General features: G+C 42.9%; 1 protein-coding gene across 5 annotated transcripts in view; it reads left to right on the top strand.

Moving 5' to 3' along the window:
* Window positions 1-16,702, top strand: part of slc6a1b (solute carrier family 6 member 1b) — a 75,070-nt gene extending 58,368 nt beyond the window's left edge. For all 5 annotated transcript variants that reach the window (XM_078413994.1, XM_078413996.1, XM_078413992.1 and 2 more), the window contains exons 13-15: window positions 5,838-5,938; window positions 6,657-6,824; window positions 14,600-16,702. In XM_078413994.1, the coding sequence (XP_078270120.1) occupies window positions 5,838-5,938; window positions 6,657-6,824; window positions 14,600-14,704 (374 nt within the window). In that variant the 3' untranslated portion in view covers window positions 14,705-16,702. The remainder of the gene's footprint in view (window positions 1-5,837; window positions 5,939-6,656; window positions 6,825-14,599) is intronic.
* Window positions 16,703-17,535: the final 833 nt, after the last annotated feature.

The following is a 17,535-nucleotide window of genomic DNA, read 5'->3' as shown; positions in this document are numbered from 1 at the left end:
GCCAGATGATTTAACACTTGAACTCTCCCCTCCCATTCCCACACTGACCTTTCTGTCCTGGGCCTCCTACATTGTCAGAGTGAGGCCCGGCGCAAATTGGAGGAACAGCACCTCATATTTCACTTGGGTAACTTACACCCCAGCGGCATGAACATTGACTTCTCTAACTTCAAGTAGCCCTTGCTTTCCCTCTCTCCAACCCTACCTCTTCCCAGTTCTCCCACCAGTCTTACTCTTTCCAACTACATTTTATCTCTGCTTGCTTTGTTGTTACCTTCTCCCAGCTAACAATGTGTAGGGAAAGAAAACTGCGGGTGCTGGTTTAAATCAAAGGTTGACAAAAAACTGGAGTAACTCAGCGGGTCAGGCGGCATCTCTGGAGAGAAGGAATGGGTGATGTTTTGGGTCGAGACCCTTCTTCAGACTGATACGTTCGGGTCGAGACTCTTCTTCGGACTGAAGAAGGGTCTCGACCCGAAACGTCACCCATTCCTTCTCTCCAGAGATGCTGCCTGACCCGCTGAGTTACTCCAGCTTTTTGTGTCTACCCCAGCTAACAATGATCTATTCTACATTTTCCTTGATCTCCATTCCCTTTGCCTTGCTTTCACACCTTGACACTTCCTTATCTACGTATCTCCCTCCCCCCGACATGAGTCTGGTGAAGGGTCTCGCCATGAAACGTCACCCATTCCTTCTCTCCGGAGATGCTGCCTGTCCCGCTGAGTTACTCCAGCATTTTAGGTCTATTAAAGGCCAGATGATTGTTGATAGAGAGTTGTGGTGGTGGGGGGGTTGGGGAGGGGGGGGGGGGAAGGGGAGGTGGCAGGAACCCGCTTTAGATATGAATTTTCATTGTGTGATCTATCCTCCAACAAATGTATGTCAAGGTCTTTGTGAAATAGCTTTCTAAAAATTTCTGGACAGATCTAGAGCTACATGTATATCTTGGAAATGCGATTATTTCAATCCTGTGGCCAGACATATGATTTTTAATTTACTTATTTCAAATTTCTGGCCAAGTTCTTGGATGCAGCGTTGCTGCCATTCTTTGAGGAGAGCTTTTTGGATGGACATCAATGTTGGAATAATGTTCTCAGCAACTTTATTGCCTTACGACCACTCTCTCACGATGATGACCTTGAAATTATACGTGGGATACCAGGTGCAGCAAGTTGTGTGTGTGGGAACGGGGACTTGCACATGGACAGAAACAGGTCAAGTGAGCAGGCAAAGCTATTGTAGGCAGTCAATGTGAAGCCATGCAATTTGGATCTCAGAAGGAAAACAGAATGACTTCTTAATGTGGGAGTGCCTCAGGACTATAGGAACACAAGGTTAGAAATGGTCATTGACACAAGTTGTGAAAGCTTGTGCACAGTTACTATCAGCGATCAACACAGTCCAAAAATCAAGTGTTCCTTTACCTCAAAGGCTTTGGGAGGAATGCTAGATCCCATCTAGAAATCTGCACTCAGTTTTGGAAACCTAATCTTGCGCAAAGTGTATTGCTCATCAAGATTGTAAAGCACTGAATCGCTAAAAGGGGGCAGAGAAAACACACTTTAAAACGTGCCTTTTCTCTAACAATTCTCAGTTCTGCTTAGAGATTGCCAATATGAAATGTCACCTCTGCTTCTTTCTCCTCAAATGCTGAGTATTTCAAGAGACAGTCAAGACAGAGTCAAGAGTGTCGTATATTCCAGATGGAACAGTGGAATTCGTACTTGTGCTTTAATGCTTTTGATTCAGATTTTCAGCATCTGCAGTACTTTGCTTTTGTCCACCAGAATGAAATCATGTTGGGAGGCAACTGGTATACATTTCCTGAAGTTTAGAAAGATCAGGGTTGACCCAGCCTACGTGTTTTAAACCTTTAAGCTCTTTAATAAGTAACATGTCTGTCAGAGAAATCCAGAACAAGATGGTATGATCCTGAAACTAGAGGTAAGGTATTCGGGGGAGTGTGGGTGGCGGGGGGATTCTGATAGCACTCCCCTGACATCAGTCTGAAGAAGGGTCTCGACCCGAAATGTCACACATTCCTTCTCTCCTGAGATGCTGCCTGGCCTGCATTCAAGAGAGAGCTGGATAGAGCTCTTAAGGATAGCGGAGTCAGGGGGGTATGGGGAGAAGGCAGGAACAGGGTACTGATTGAGAATGATCAGCCATGATCACATTGAATGGCGGTGCCGGCTCGAAGGGCCGAATGGCCTCCTCCTGCACCTATTGTCTATTGTCTATTACTCCAGTATTTTGTGACACCTGTCTGTTTACTGTAAGAAAATAACTGCAGATGCTGGTACAAATCGAAGGTATTTATTCACAAAATGCTGGAGTAACTCAGCAGGTCAGGCAGCATCTCAGGAGAGAAGGAATGGGCGACGTTTCGGGTCGAGACCCTTCTTCAGACTGATCTGTCTGAAGAAGGGTCTTCACCCGAAACGTCGCCCATTCTTTCTCTCCTGAGATGCTGCCTGACCCACTGAGTTACTCCGGCATTTTGTGACACCTGTCTGTTTACTGTGCTCAGTTTGGCCACTGACATTGTAACTTCAATTCATCTGTTGCTAACTGGGTGTCACACTGTGCAGTTAATAACCTCGTCTTCTTCTTATCGAGTCCACATCAGAAGATTTATAAATTGTTCAGCCAGAGCTGAGCACACTTCTCGGCATCTGCATACAGCGAGCGGCGTCTCGTGCTTCTTGTGCTTCCTGTGCGGGGTGGTGGAAAGATTGGTGGAAACAGGGTCACGACGTGAACACTCTTTCCTTGACCCCAATAACCTAGTAATGATAGGTTCAGTATGATTGTAACTGAGGGCTAATATTCATAGGAAGTAGAATCACTATTTAATCTTACATTAAATACTCCGGCAAATGGTGGCTATTTTTGTAAAATATATCTTCTATCAATTTACATTGGAATTTCTGTTACAATTATCTTGATAGTATTTCTGTAGCATCCACAAATGGTATGATAATTACAACTGTCCAGCCTGCTGGAACAGCATTTTTGTTCTATTTTATGTTTTCTATACACAAGGAAAATTGTTTTCAGTGTTAGATCAGCCTGCTCTGCTTATTTAATGTATGTATGTATGTATGTATGTATGTATATATATATATATATATGTATGTATGTATATATATATATGTATATATAAGTATATATTTCATATTATATTATATGTGTGTGTGTATGTATGTATGTATATATATATATATATATACATATATATACATATACATATATATACATATATACATATATATATATATATATATACATATATATACACTCAGGAATGCATCGAATATATACGCATGGATGTTTATGTCACTCTTATCCAAGCCCTAATTCTGAAAAGAGTGGAAGCATTCTCAATGGAAATTCACCAACAATGGGAGGAATAGTTTGGGTGAATGCACAGAGTCTTTTACCCAGCGTAGGGGAATCAAAAACAAGAGGACATATGTTTCAGATGAGAGGGACAACAATTAATACAAACCTGAGGGGCAACTTGTTCACTCAAATGGTGGTGGGTATATGGAACAAGCTGCCAGAAGAGGCAGGTACTATAACAGAAACTAAAAGACATTTGGACAGGTGCATGGACAGGAAAGGTTTAGAGGGATATGGGCCAAATGGGACTAGTTTAGATAGGACACCTTGGTTGGCAGGGATGTGTGGGCTGAATGGCCTGTTTCCATGTTGTATAACTCCATCACTCACAGTCCCTTCCTTTTCAACATGGCAGATGTTTAAGCATATCCTTCCTTCTCCATCCAATATTGCTCAGCTTTCCTCACGGAACCACTGCATGATGCAGTGTTCTGCACTTTGACTGGAAACAATGAAGAGTTCCCGTTTAATGTTCTGTAGTTGCTGTAGGAAAGCTGAGTGATTCTTCAAAGGCAGCAGAACCAGTTGATAGAACGCATCAACAACATGTGGGAAATGCTACTGAAGAATGAATATGAAGGAGGCAAAGAAATGCAACACCAGATTTGCCAATTGCAAGAGGCCAGGATTGTCACGATGACTGAAGACAGACACAAAAGAGCTGGAGTAACTCAGCTGGTCAGGCAGCATCTCTGGAGGAAAGGAATAGGTGGCGTTTCGGGTCGAGACCCCTCTTCAGACAACGATCTGACTGAAGAATGAATACTGGAAGAAAGAATGTCATCTGTAAAGAAGACAGATGAAGACAGCCTGTGACAATACAGTAACGAGGAAGAACTGAGCAGAGGAATTTTCAACAGTAGCCGTAGGTAAACAGAGCGAAAGACAAATAGCATCTTCAGCTGAAGAAGATTTATTAAATAAGGAACAAAATGACAATTTGTACAAAATAAAAGTCGACGACAAAGACAATTCCATCACCCTTGTACAGTAAGGATAACAGCCAAATATCAAACAGTGAAATACATAGTCATGAATGGTCACTGGAGTTAATTCCAGCAGAATTTGCTTTTCAGTGATTTAAGGTTAACGAATCATTAAATTAATAATTAGTAAGCAAATATTACGGGTAAATATTTTGGCCAAAAATTTCATGGGAAACTTATTTTTGTTCAGAAGCATTTTCTGATACATCTCAATTTGCAGGCAAATAAGTTCCCAAATACTTATCCTGAATAATCCCAAGTTTTTCATCATGGTATCACGGTCCTCGCATTTTTACTTTAAGTAATACTCGATTCAGTGGAAAATATTCTGCTGTTGCTTCACTTTTTCAAAGGAACCTCCAAAATTCTTATTCAAACCTGATCAAAAGAATATGTTAGATTGCCCAACAGTCTATAGCCCCTTAATTTGTCTGCACTGAAACTTCCTGGGAAAGATTTATTTCCAACAGTGCACAATAGAGGTCTCTATCAAGAGAGAGGGAAAATGCTTGGACTTTTTCATCATTAGTGAAATAAGAGAAATGGGTGCATTTTCTCTTTGATATGTGTACAAAGCCGAAGGATGCAGCAAAAAAAAAAAAGAAATAGATTGCTTGGGGGCAATGAACCCAGCAATTATTAATCACAATAGATGGAAGTTTTAATGGCGATCCTAGAGAATGTTGTGGTAAAGATTCTTGCATGAAAGTGAAACTGCACTGGAAGTAATTACTGAGCAATAACAGTGCACCGACTGGAAAGAACTATAAATAAGATGAGAGAAAGAATCAGTTCATTGTCACAGTTGAAAGTGGCTACCTTAACTTTCCCGCTGGTAACTGAGAAACTCACAAACACCGAATGTACTACTTGCCTGCATTATTTTTAGAGATAGTTAAACAACAGATGAACCCATTTGTAAATGTGATGAACATATAACCCAGCAAAATCCAAAAGCAACACAGGATATCTTCGACGCATTCTTCCTACACAGGTTATCCCTGACAGTCAGGCTGTACAGGAAAGTGCCCGATTAACCTATCCAATTCACAATTCCTGTCCTTCCGTAGAGTGGATTGGCTCTGTCTGCAAATCGTGAGGTGTAGTCAGCAATAAGGCACCACACCACAACAGAATTCAGGAGATACCTGTTTATCTATATAGCAGGCAACATTTTTTCTCAGATCACCTCAAAAACCCGCAGGGTTGGGAAAAGACACGAATAAATAGTTTCTGTTGCAGAATATTTTGTGCTTTAATTAACCATTGCCTCTCGGCTTCACAGATAAAATTTGTTCTTCTCGGTTACATTTTATTCAAATAATAACTGTAAATAAAATTATTGAACTGTTAGTTAACTAGTACTTGGATGCGCTGGAATATGTTTAATCTTAATACAATTGTGTGACATGTCCAAATAAGAGTGATGTTCCCTTTCTCCAGGTGTGAACAGATTCTTTGGTAACATCGAGGAGATGGTTGGCCATAAACCTTGCCTGTGGTGGAAACTTTGCTGGTCATTCTTCACTCCAATTGTCGTGGGGGTAAGAAAGAGAATATTTGCCCACAATATTTTGATATTTAAAAGTGGCAGGATCAATGCACAACAGCGTTATTTAATATTAAATGCTGAACAATGTTACACCAATTTCTTCTTTAAAATCTCTTAACTATTCATTCATCTCATTGTTATGGTGAGGATCTCATAAGGTCATAAGTGATAGGAGCAGAATTAGGCCATTCGGCCCATCAAATCTCCTCTGCCACTCAATCATGGCTGATCTATCTCTCCCTTCTAATCCCATTCTCCTGCCTTCTCCCCATAACCCCTGACACCTGTACTAATCAAGAATATACCTATCTCTGCCTTAAAAATATCCATTGACTTGGCCTCCACAGCCTTCTGTGGCAAAGAATTCTACAGAGTCACCAACCTCTGACTAAAGAAATTCCTCCTTATCTCCTTTCTAAAGGAACGTCCTTTAAATCTGAGACTATGACCTCTAGTCCTGGACTCTCCCACTAGTGGAAACTCTCCCACCAGGCCTTTCACTATTCGGTAAGCTACAAAGAGGTCCCCCCTCATCCTTCTAAACTCCAGCGAGTACAGGCCCAGTGCCGTCAAACGTTCTTTGAATTTCTTTGAACTGTCGCTTCCTATACATCACCGATAACTATGCTTCAAAGTAATTCATTGAATTGAATTTTTTTTAAAAATCTGTTAATTAAAACTCGATATGGTTTTGTTTTTGTTTCCTTCAGGGTGTGTTTCTCTTCAGCGCAATTCAAATGAAACCGCTCACGATGGGGAGCTATGTTTTCCCTAAGTGGGGCCAAGGTGTGGGCTGGTTCATGGCTCTGTCCTCCATGATGTTGATCCCAGGCTACATGGGTTACCTGTTCCTCACCTCCAAGGGCTCTTTGAAACAGGTAGGTGTGAACGCTTGAAAAGCTGTAGTATAAGAAAATAACTGCAGATGCTGGTACAAATCGATTTATTCACAAAATGCTGGAGTAACTCAGCAGGTCAGGCAGCATCTCGGGAGAGAAGGAATGGGTGACGTTTCGGGTCGAGACCCTTCTTCAGACTGATGTCGGGGGTGGGACAAACGAAGGATATAGGTGGAGACAGGAAGATAGAGGGAGATCTGGGAAGGAGGAGGGGAAGGGAGGGACAGAGGAGCTATCTGAAGTTGGAGAAGTCGACGTTCATACCACCGGGCCGCAAACTGCCCAGGCGAAATATGAGGTGCTGCTCCTCCAATTTCCGGCGGGCCTCACTATGGCACTGGAGGAGGCCCATGACAGAAAGGTCAGACTGGGAATGGGAGGGGGAGTTAAAGTGCTGGGCCACCGGGAGATCAGTTGCGTTAATGCGGACCGAGCGCAGGTGTTCAGCGAAGCGATCGCCGAGCCTGCGCTTGGTTTCGCCGATGTAAATAAGTTGACATCTAGAGCAGCGGATGCAATAGATGAGGTTGGAGGAGGTGCAGGTGAACCTCTGTCTCACCTGGAAAGACTGTTTGGGTCCTTTGATGGAGTTGAGGGGGGAGGTAAAGGGACAGGTGTTGCATCTTGTGCGGTTGCAAGGGAAAGTGCCCGGGGTTAGGGTGGTTTGGGTAGGAAGGGACGAGTGGACCAGGGAGTTGCGGAGGGAACGGTCTCTGCGGAACGCAGAGAGGGGAGGGGATGGGAAGATATGGCCAGTGGTGGGGTCCTGTTGTAGGTGATGGAAATGTTGGTGGATGATATGTTGGATCCGCTGGCTGGTGGGGTGGAAGGTGAGAATGAGGGGGATCCTGTCCTTGTTGCGAGTGGGGGGAAGGGGGAGCAAGAGCGGAGCTGCGGGATGTAGAAGAGACCCTAGTGAGAGCCTCATCTATAATGGAGGAGGGGAAGCCCCGTTTTCTGAAAAACGAGGACATCTCGGAAGCCCTAGTCTGAAACACCTCATCCCGGGCGCAGATGCGGCGTAGACGGAGGAATTGGGAGTAGGGGATAGACTTTTTGCAGGGGACCGGGTGGGAAGAAGTGTAGTCCAGATAGCTGTGCGAGTCGGTGGGCTTGTAGTAAATGTCCGTCACTAGTTTTTCTCCTGTGATGGAGATGGTGAGGTCCAGAAACGGGAGGGAGATGTCAGAGATAGTCCAGGTATATTTAAGGGCAGGATGGAAATTTGAGGTGAAGTGTATGATCCATTTAAAGTGACTGAATTCTGCCAGATCCAATCCGTTAAAATGCACCAGATTAAATGGAAACACCCCCTGCTATTTGCAGCATGAAACAATGCAAAACCATCTTATTTTGAAAGCCAGCAATTTGGTCAGTCCTGAAAGTTGTTCGCAGAGAATTGGAGCAATCAAACTGCAGGGTTTCATGAACAACAGTTGTCTTCCACTGTGATAACTGATCTTGTCATGTCTCGCTGGCAGCTATGCTTCAGAATCATGTTGCTCCCACTGAAAGATTCATGATGTCAATTTAATGCCAGTATACCAATGCCAAAAAAACACTTTTGACCGCAGCTGGTAGAGCTGCTGCCTCACAGCGCCAGTGGCCCGGGTTTGATCCTGACGTCAGGTGCTGTCCATGTGGAGTTTGCACGTTCTCCTTGTGACCCCGTCGGTTGCCTCCGGGTGCTGCGGTTCCCTCCCACATCCCGAGGATGTGCGCTTTTGTAAGTTAATTATCCTCCCTAATTGCCCATGATGTGTCGGGACTGTGTAGAACTAATGTGTCGACAGATGATTGGTGGTTGGCGTGGACTCATTGAGGCCTATGGACCTGTTTCCATGTTGTGTCTCTAAACTAAACTGAACTACAGTAAACTACCCAAGTAAAAACAACCTGATGCAAGGGATGGGGATACTATTACTTCTTGGTTGAAGTACACATAAGACAAGTATATTTGGATTTGGATTTTTTTTTTAGATTTGGAGATACAGCGCAGAAACAGGCCCTTCGGCCCACCGGGTCCGCGCCGCCCAGCGATCCCCGCACATTCACACTATCCTACACCCACTAGGGACAATTTTTATATTTGCCCAGCCAATTAACCTACAAACCTGTACGTCTTTGGAGTGTGGGAGGAAACCGAATATCTCGGAGAAAACCCACGCAAGTCACGGGGAGAACGTACAAACTCCGTACAGACAGCCCCCGTAGTCAGGATCGAACCTGAGTCTCCGGCGCTGCATTCGCTGTAAGGCAGAAACTCTACCGCTGCGCCACCGTGCCGCCCTTAAAGTGGTTCAAAACAAACAGGCCACGTAGTCAGTTCAAATAATATGAAATGCATTTCGGTCTGGAAATGTTGCTGACCATTTTGCATATTCTTACTACCCCAATGTCAGTGCAGTAGGTGGCCGCTATCTGTATACATTGTGTATGTGAGCAAAGAATCTCACTGTGCCTAGTCACCTGTGACAATATATTATTCCTATTCCCATTCCCATGGTAATTTGATTTAACAATCAAAACTGGATTAATGGGGTTCTTTTTTCACACCCTTTCCCATTCACAAGATTAAATTGCAGTTTTTCAAGTATGGTCTTGAAAATCCATAATCCATCTCCCAGTCTCTCACTTATCACCCTGGTGGAAGACCACGAGAGCTAACAATCCCACACCAACACACTCCATGGCCTCCGGGGCCCTTCTGTTAGTTTAGTTTTAGTTTATCAGTTTAGTCCAGTTTCCTTGAATTGAGACCCAATCAGTTTCCATCAACGAACATGCTCCTCCACCTGCAGAACCTGCCCTCACCCTTTAACAATGTTTCTCTTGACTCCCCTCACTCGCGTTCTTCAAGTCAAGGTCAAGCCACTCACATGAGCCCCAGCAGTGCCACGCTTTTCACTGGTTACATTAAACGTTTCTTGTCCCACGCATACCCCCAACTTCTTCTCTGCTACATCGAAGACTGCATCGGAGCTGAGCCCGTGCAGAACTCACGGACTTCATCAACTTCACCACTGACCTTCACCCTGCCCTCAAGTTCACTTGCACAGTCCCTGACACACTCTCTCCCCTTTCCTGATCTCTCCATCTACATCACAGGGGACGGGCTATCAAATGATATCTTGTGCAAACCCACGGGCTCCCACAGCTACCTTGACCACTCTCATACCACCTGCCACTTGGTAGGAGGTGGAATAATCCCTTATTCTCCATTTCTCCGTCTCCACCACATCTGTTCCCAAGGGGAGGCGTTCCCTCACCCCCTTTTTCCACTCTTCCCCCATTCCTTCTTACTCAATCCCCCATTTTCCATTCATCCCCCGTCTTTCCTTGCCCTCCTTTCCACCTATATCATTCCCTCCAGCTTTACATTTCACTCCCCTTCTCCTTTCCTTAGTTGACACTCATTTGTCTCTATTTCAGCTCCAGCCTTCAGCATTATCTCTACCACCTCCCTCTCCTCTATCTTCCTTTCACTTGCCAGACTTTGCCCCATCCCTCCCTCTCTTTTCCAGCTTTGTCTCCACTACTTCATCGTTCTGAAGAAGGGCCCAGACTCGAAATGCCGTCTGTCGTTGCACTCCACAGAAGCTGCCTGACTACTGAGTTACTCCAGCACTTTGTTTTTTTGCTCAAAGCTTCGGCAGCCTCTTGCGCCTCCACTCTCACCACCACCAAGCATGTTGTGACTGCTTTTTCTGGTGCCTTCTCACTTGAGTTACAGCAGACCTGGAGAACATCTACAGACTTTTGTTACCTGTTCTATTAATTGCCCAAATCAGCAAAGCTATGAAAACATAGAAAATAGGTGCGGGAGGAGGCCATTTGGCCCTTCCAGCCAGCACTGCCATTCATTGCGATCATGGCTGATCATCCACAATCAGTAACCTGTGCCTGCCTTCTCCCCATATCCCTTGATTCCGCTAGCCCCTAGAGCTCGATCTAACTCTCCCTTAAATTCATCCAGTGAATTGGCCTCCACTGCCTTCTGTGGCAGAGAATTCCACAAATTCGCAACTCCCTGGGTGAAAAAGTTTTTTCTCACCTCAGTTTTAAATGGCCTCCCCTTTATTCGTCTTAGAAGACATCTCAGAATCTAAACCAAACCAATTGGCTAAACGTTATTCTGGCATTATTCTTAGCACGGAATAGTGTTTCAAATGGCCAGCTTCTCTGCTGTAAATTACTGTAGTAATATTTATACTGTTCATGTAATTCCTCATTCTTGCATTGTAAATCTTAAGGCAAGTGATATTTCTTTCAGAAATGTCAAAGCCTGTTCATTTGTTTCGCTCACTTTTAACATTACGTTTATCTCTGCGTGAAGGGAAAGATACTTTGAACACACATAATTTCCCACATATACAGTGAAATACATTACGGATTTTATTTATTGACGTATTCCTTGTTTGGAATATGGACTTTGCTGGCAAAGCCAGAGTTGAATACCCATCCCTAATTGCCCTTGAGAAGATGGTAGTGGATCGCTGTCTTGAACTGCTGTAGTCATTTTGGTGAGGGTGTGTCACACACAGGTGTTGAGTGGTGAGTATCACAATTCAGACCCACTGATGAACAGTGATCCATTTCCAAGAGAGGATGGTTTATCATTTGAAGGAAGCCTGCAGGTTATATCCTTTGAGACTGCTAATAATTGGTGGTTGAGATCAAGGTTCTGAGAACGGTGGCGCAGCGGTAGAGTTGCTGCCTTACAGCGCCAGAGACCCAGGTTCGATCCTAACTACGGGCGCTGTCTGTACAGAGTTTGTACGTTCTCCCCGTGACCTGCGTGGGTTTTCTCCGGGTGCTCCGGTTGCCTCCCACATTCCAAAGACATGCAGGTTTGTCGATTAATTGGCTTTGGTAAAAATCGTAAACTAGGTAGAAATAGGTTTTGTGCCTGGACTTAAAGGAGTCGATGGAGGGGGCAGTTCTGATGGGGAGAGGGATGCTGTTCCACAGTCTAGGAGCTGCAATTGTCCCTAGTGGGTGTAGGATAGTGTTAATGTGCGGTGGGCCGAAGGGCCTGTTTCCGCGCTGTATCTCTAAATCTAAATCTAAAAACTGTTGAGCAAGGCCAGTCTGCTTTTGCAACGATTCCGAAGGTAAATTTCCTTCTAAAGTGGAACATTTAGAATCTGCGGCATTGCACTGTTTCTAACGCATTGGAACTTCAAGAAGCTGAAAGATGTTCTCCAACTCCAGGAGAGCAGGATTTCGGCCGAGTGTTTCTACAGCTTCATAGAGCCGCCCCCACTGAAACAGTGCGTGCGAAATAGGGATGTCCTATGCAACAGGTGGATTGTACTAGCTGAGTACATCGCCTGTGCATGACCAAAAGGGGCTTGTCATGATGGGCACCGACCAACAGATGATGTGCACGTTCTGTGCCAGTCACTCTGTCCTCCATATATGGAGGGCATAGTTTACCTGGCAGGATAACTAAGTCCATCCCTTCACACTTGGCCTCTGACTTCAGGCTGCAACCCACGGATAAGGAAAACGTACTTACTCTGAATGCAATGCTCTCACTTAAAACTTCATGAAGTATTGGTGAGAGCAAGTAACAAGTCCACTGTCTGGATCACCCATGTTCATCACCAATTAGTCCTGTGGAGGAAGTATATTAGTTGTCATATGTTTGGATGGGTCTGCTGTGGTGGCGTGCATGGCAGGGTGTGTGTGTCAGAAGGTCATAAATGATAGGAGAGAAATTAGGCCATTCGGCCCATCAAGTCTACTCCGCCATTCAATCATGGCTAATCTATCTCTCCCTCCTAACCCCATTCTCCTGCCTTCTCCCCATAACCCCTGACACCCGCACTAATCAAGAATTTATCTACCTCTGCCTTAAAAATATCCACTGACTTGGCCTTCACAGCCTTCTGCGACAAAGAATTCCGCATTTTCTACTCATCTCCTTCCTAAAATAATATCCTTTAAACCCGAACTTGGAACCAGTGACAATAAAGTATTCCTATTCCTCTTCCTATGGTAATTTGATATAACACACAAAACTGGATTAATAGGGTTCCTTTCTCACAACTTGCCCACTCCGGCCAACATGTCCCAGCTACCCTAGTCCCACCTGCCCGCGTTTGGTCCATAAGCCTCCAAACCTATCCTACCCATGTACCTGTCTGCTTCTTAAATGATAGAATAGTCTTAGCCTCAACTACATCCTCTGGCAGCTTGTTCCATACACCCACCACCCTTTGTGTGAAAAAGTTACCTCTCAGATTCCTATTGAATCTTTCCCCCTTCACCTTAAGCCTATGTCCTCTGGTCCTCAATTCACCTTCTCTGGGAAAGAGACTCTGTGCATCTACCCGATCTATTCCTCTCATGATTTTATACTCCTCTATAAGATCACCCCTCATCCTCCTGCACTCCAAGGAATAGAGTCCCAGCCTACTCAACCTCTCCCTATAGCTCACACCCTCTAGTCCTGGCAACATCCTCGTAAATTGTCTCTGTACCCTTTCCAGCTTGACAGCATCTGAACTGGTGTGAGCAGATCACCCATCTTCATCCAAACCAAAGATTTCCATTCATCGTCCAATTTTGGCCTTGACTTTATTGGTTTTCATTGACACATTCACTCCAGATATACTGTCTACATCACATTTGGAAGGGGTTGTGCATGAACCTTTTGGCATTGCCCCTCATCTGCTATCAGTTAGCGTGGTTCAGAGTAAAGATCGAGGCACTCAGGTTAAGAAGTGTTCACAGGACATTATAACACACCTATTATGGGTCTCAACCCAAAATGTCACCCATTCCTTCTCTCCAGAGATGCTGCCTGTCCCGCTGAGTTACTCCAGTCTTTTGTGTCCATCTTCTCTGCTCTGAATGTCTCTGGATTAGCATCAAAGCTAATCAAGAGCACAAGATTAAGATAAATTAAATGTTTGGGAATACAATTATATATTTTTTCCTCTGAAAGAATGCTGGTACATATTTAATATTTAAAAAATTATATCACTTGGCAGACAGGAAATCTCTTCTTCAGTTACCTATGAATTATACAATTAGAAAAGTTGTATTGATTTCACAATATTTTGCTTATGATTTTTTTAGTTTAGTTTATTTGTCATTCCACTCCTTACAGATCATGCAACGAATGGGACGAAACAGAGTGCCTCCGGGGGCCATAATGCAATACAAATGCAAAACATACAAACAGGGGATGACAGTGCAGTACAATACGATACAGTACTGTACAGTTAGACAGTGCCATACAGTGCAAAACATACAGACAGGGGATGACAGTGCAGTACAATGCAATACAGTACAATTAGACAGTGCCATACAATGCAAAACATACAGACAGGGGATGACAGTGCAGTACAATGCAATACAGTACAGTACAATTAGACAGTGCCATACAATACAATACATATAGACAGGGGATTAAAGCATGCAAATGGTAAAGCATTTAACCTAGAGTTTAAAGCATGTAAACGGTAAATTTAAAACCATCAATGAGAGCAGGTAAATTATTGATTGCACGTTAAATGAGATTATTTTTCTTTTTTAAGTCAAAGATAATTTTTCTTCTTGGAGTCAAAGAATAACAATGTTTATTTAGGACAACATCCATCACAGTTAGTGAGAGGCTGGGGATTGACAAAGTGGAACAGTTAACCTTAGTTTGAGATTAGTTCCTGATATTTTCTCCCTTGGCCATTACTCTCCATATTCACAAAACATATATAATGACGTCAATGTTATTCTGCCTACAGCGCCTTCGGCTTATGACTCAACCAACCGAGGACATGAAATGCCGGGAGAACGGACCTGAGCAACCGGAGCATGGCGTTACTCCAAGTGATGAAGCATATATGTAGATTATTTATTTATTAAGTGTAAGGTACTAACACTGCCCAGAATATAAATTCTTACCAATGGTTGATCGAGACCAAGGACTGTAGTTACATTATTGTGCACCTACCTCCTACCACAAATATGACCAATAGTTTTTTTTTAAAAAGGCTATAAACCTTTGTTGTTGGACATCAAGTAAAACTTTTAACTAAAAGAAAATCATTTCAGGTTTTGATAACAATGTAATTTTGGCAAACGACCATCAACAGAGGCAGACTGTTAGCATTTTTAAACCATGGTTTTCTCTTTTGAAGAGTGAGCACAAGCATGATGGGCCGAATGGCTTCCTCCTGAGTTGTATGGTCTAAGATTCTGTGATCACATGGACGTGATTATAATCACTGTCTTATTTGTATGCACATCAACATAATTCAGTCTGTCAAGTTTATAGCACTAAGAGCATTAATCAAAATTATGGTTTTGCAATAAATTTGTAGAATTTCCTTTCCGACACTTTAATTGTTCCAGCCATACTTCCCAGGAGTCTACTTCTCATTCCTGCATTCCCTACGCTCCCATAATGAAACCCTCTGTCCATTCTGCCGCCTTTTGTCTGTGTGGACACATCAGCTCCTGCTCCACCAGTGCACTGTTGTCAAATGCCAATGTGGGCATTCACTCTTTTTTTTATCCTGTTAGGGAAAGCAGAGTCTTGATATTAGAAGAAAGAAATTCTTTATGTAGTTGATAGAATTTTATAATTTAAGTTACAGTGTTTGAGATAATCACCTTTAATACAGTTCCACTGCAGTCTCTTGTAACAATGTGAAGAAGCACTCATTTATCCACAATTAGCAACATAAGTCATGCAGACTGGAATAAGGAAGGGGGATAGAAATTAGAAGTGGGGGGGGGGGGGAGATGTATGGGAAAGGGTATGTTAGTGAGTAGATATGGACGAATGCGATATAATGCATGAAGGATCAGAAAGGAAAAGAGAACATACGGATTGGAAATTGGATCGATCATCTCCCTTTTCGAGCTCTTGCTGCAAATGTTGAACATTCTCCTCTGAGTCTCGAATCTCAGATATCTCCAACTATATTATCACTTCACTCGGAAGTGATTTCATTAGCTACAAAGCACAGCTTCAACTCAATAGATCATCGTGTACTCTTTCGAACCCTAATGGTCAGAAGCCAAGCTATTACACCTTGGTGAGTTCAGTATTTGAATATATCTACGTATTTGTATGAACATTTTATTCACTAACCGTTTCCTTCCATTTCATGCAGAATACAAGAATAGTTGCAAAAAATATTTTGGAATTGTCACATGTATCAATTTAGATCTAGGAATTAACAGTGTACTTAATAATTCAAGGAGTGGTGAACGATTTATTGATCTCATAGCATCAGGTAGCAGCAGATCAAGGTAGGACATCAACAATTTTCCACTTTGAGGCAGACATCAGCTTGTGTCTACGGCAGCTAAGCAAATGTTACAGGGAAACAGAACCACGGAAGAAACTTTAACTATATTGTATAATGTATTCTCAGTAAAAAACATAGAAAGTACGCGTGCATTGATTAAATATTGGTTGTTTAAAAAATCTATTACAACTATATCCGTCAAAATGTTGTTGTATAGCAAATATGTATAAAAAAAAAAGTATAAATGTCGATATCTTATTGTAGTTTTGTCCAAAAATAACAATTCTTCCATCATAGACCTTAACACTGCAATAACTTTTAACACAAAAACATAATTATGGTGTTACTCTTTGAGCATCAGCTATGTATTTAATTTGTATAAAATACATTCAATATATAATGAGTCCAGTAAAGAGAGTATTGTTTTGTAGATTTATAAATGTTACATTGATCAAATGTACAGTTTTCAACGTATATATTACATGGTGTAGTTAAGTTCTAAATGGTGTTATTGATAAAAGGGCATGATTGTCATATATATGTTGTCAAATTTTTGGAAAGCAAATAAAAACTTTATCTTACACCATACATGCAAGAACGTGTGCCTTTGTTAAAGTGATGCCTAGTTTACCTGAATGCATTTAGTATTAGACTGAGAACGTTACAGTGCTGCACAACATGGAAACAGGTCATTCGGCCCAACTTGTCCAACCGAGCTAGTCCCATTTACCTGCACTTGGTTCATATCCCTCCAAACCTTTCCTGTACATGTACATGCCCAAGTGTATTATAATTGATGTGACTGTGCTCACCTCCATCACCTCCTCTGGCAGCTCATTGCACAAATGCATCACCCACTGTGTGAGAAAAGGCAGCATTCTGTAACTTTTCTGAAACCCACGATATTAGGCTCAACCTTCATTCCTTACTATGTATGTGATAGTGGTTTTTCTTATGTTACAGCAGAGAAATATCAAGTGTATCTCAACCCACGGAATTAAGACCACGTGTTACTTGTCATCAGATAGATAACCTTCCATGTTAGGGTTTTAATGATAACCATTGGGTCTTGTTTTTGTTTGGGTTGGTGGCATGCTTGTCATAGAGCCATAGAGTGAGACAGTGTGGAAACAGGCCCTTTGGCCCAACTTGCCCACACCGGCCAACATGTCCCAGCTACACCAGTCCCACCTGCTTGCGTTTGGTCCATAACCCTCCAAACCTGTCCTTTCCATGTACCTGTCTAACTGTTTCCTAAACGACGGGACAGTCCCAGCCTCAACTACCTCCTCTGGCAGCTTGTTCCATACACCCACCACCCTTTGTGTGATTTTCCTTCTGAGCTAAATCATAACTTCTTTGTCACTGCCCACTTTAATGATGTTGACAATACAAGTCAGCAAGATCTTGTATTCAAACTT

Source organism: Rhinoraja longicauda, chromosome 17 (assembly GCF_053455715.1).
Source record: "Rhinoraja longicauda isolate Sanriku21f chromosome 17, sRhiLon1.1, whole genome shotgun sequence".
In the NCBI taxonomy this organism is placed as follows: Eukaryota; Metazoa; Chordata; class Chondrichthyes; order Rajiformes; family Arhynchobatidae; genus Rhinoraja; species Rhinoraja longicauda.
This window is presented reverse-complemented; position numbering and strand designations above follow the sequence as displayed.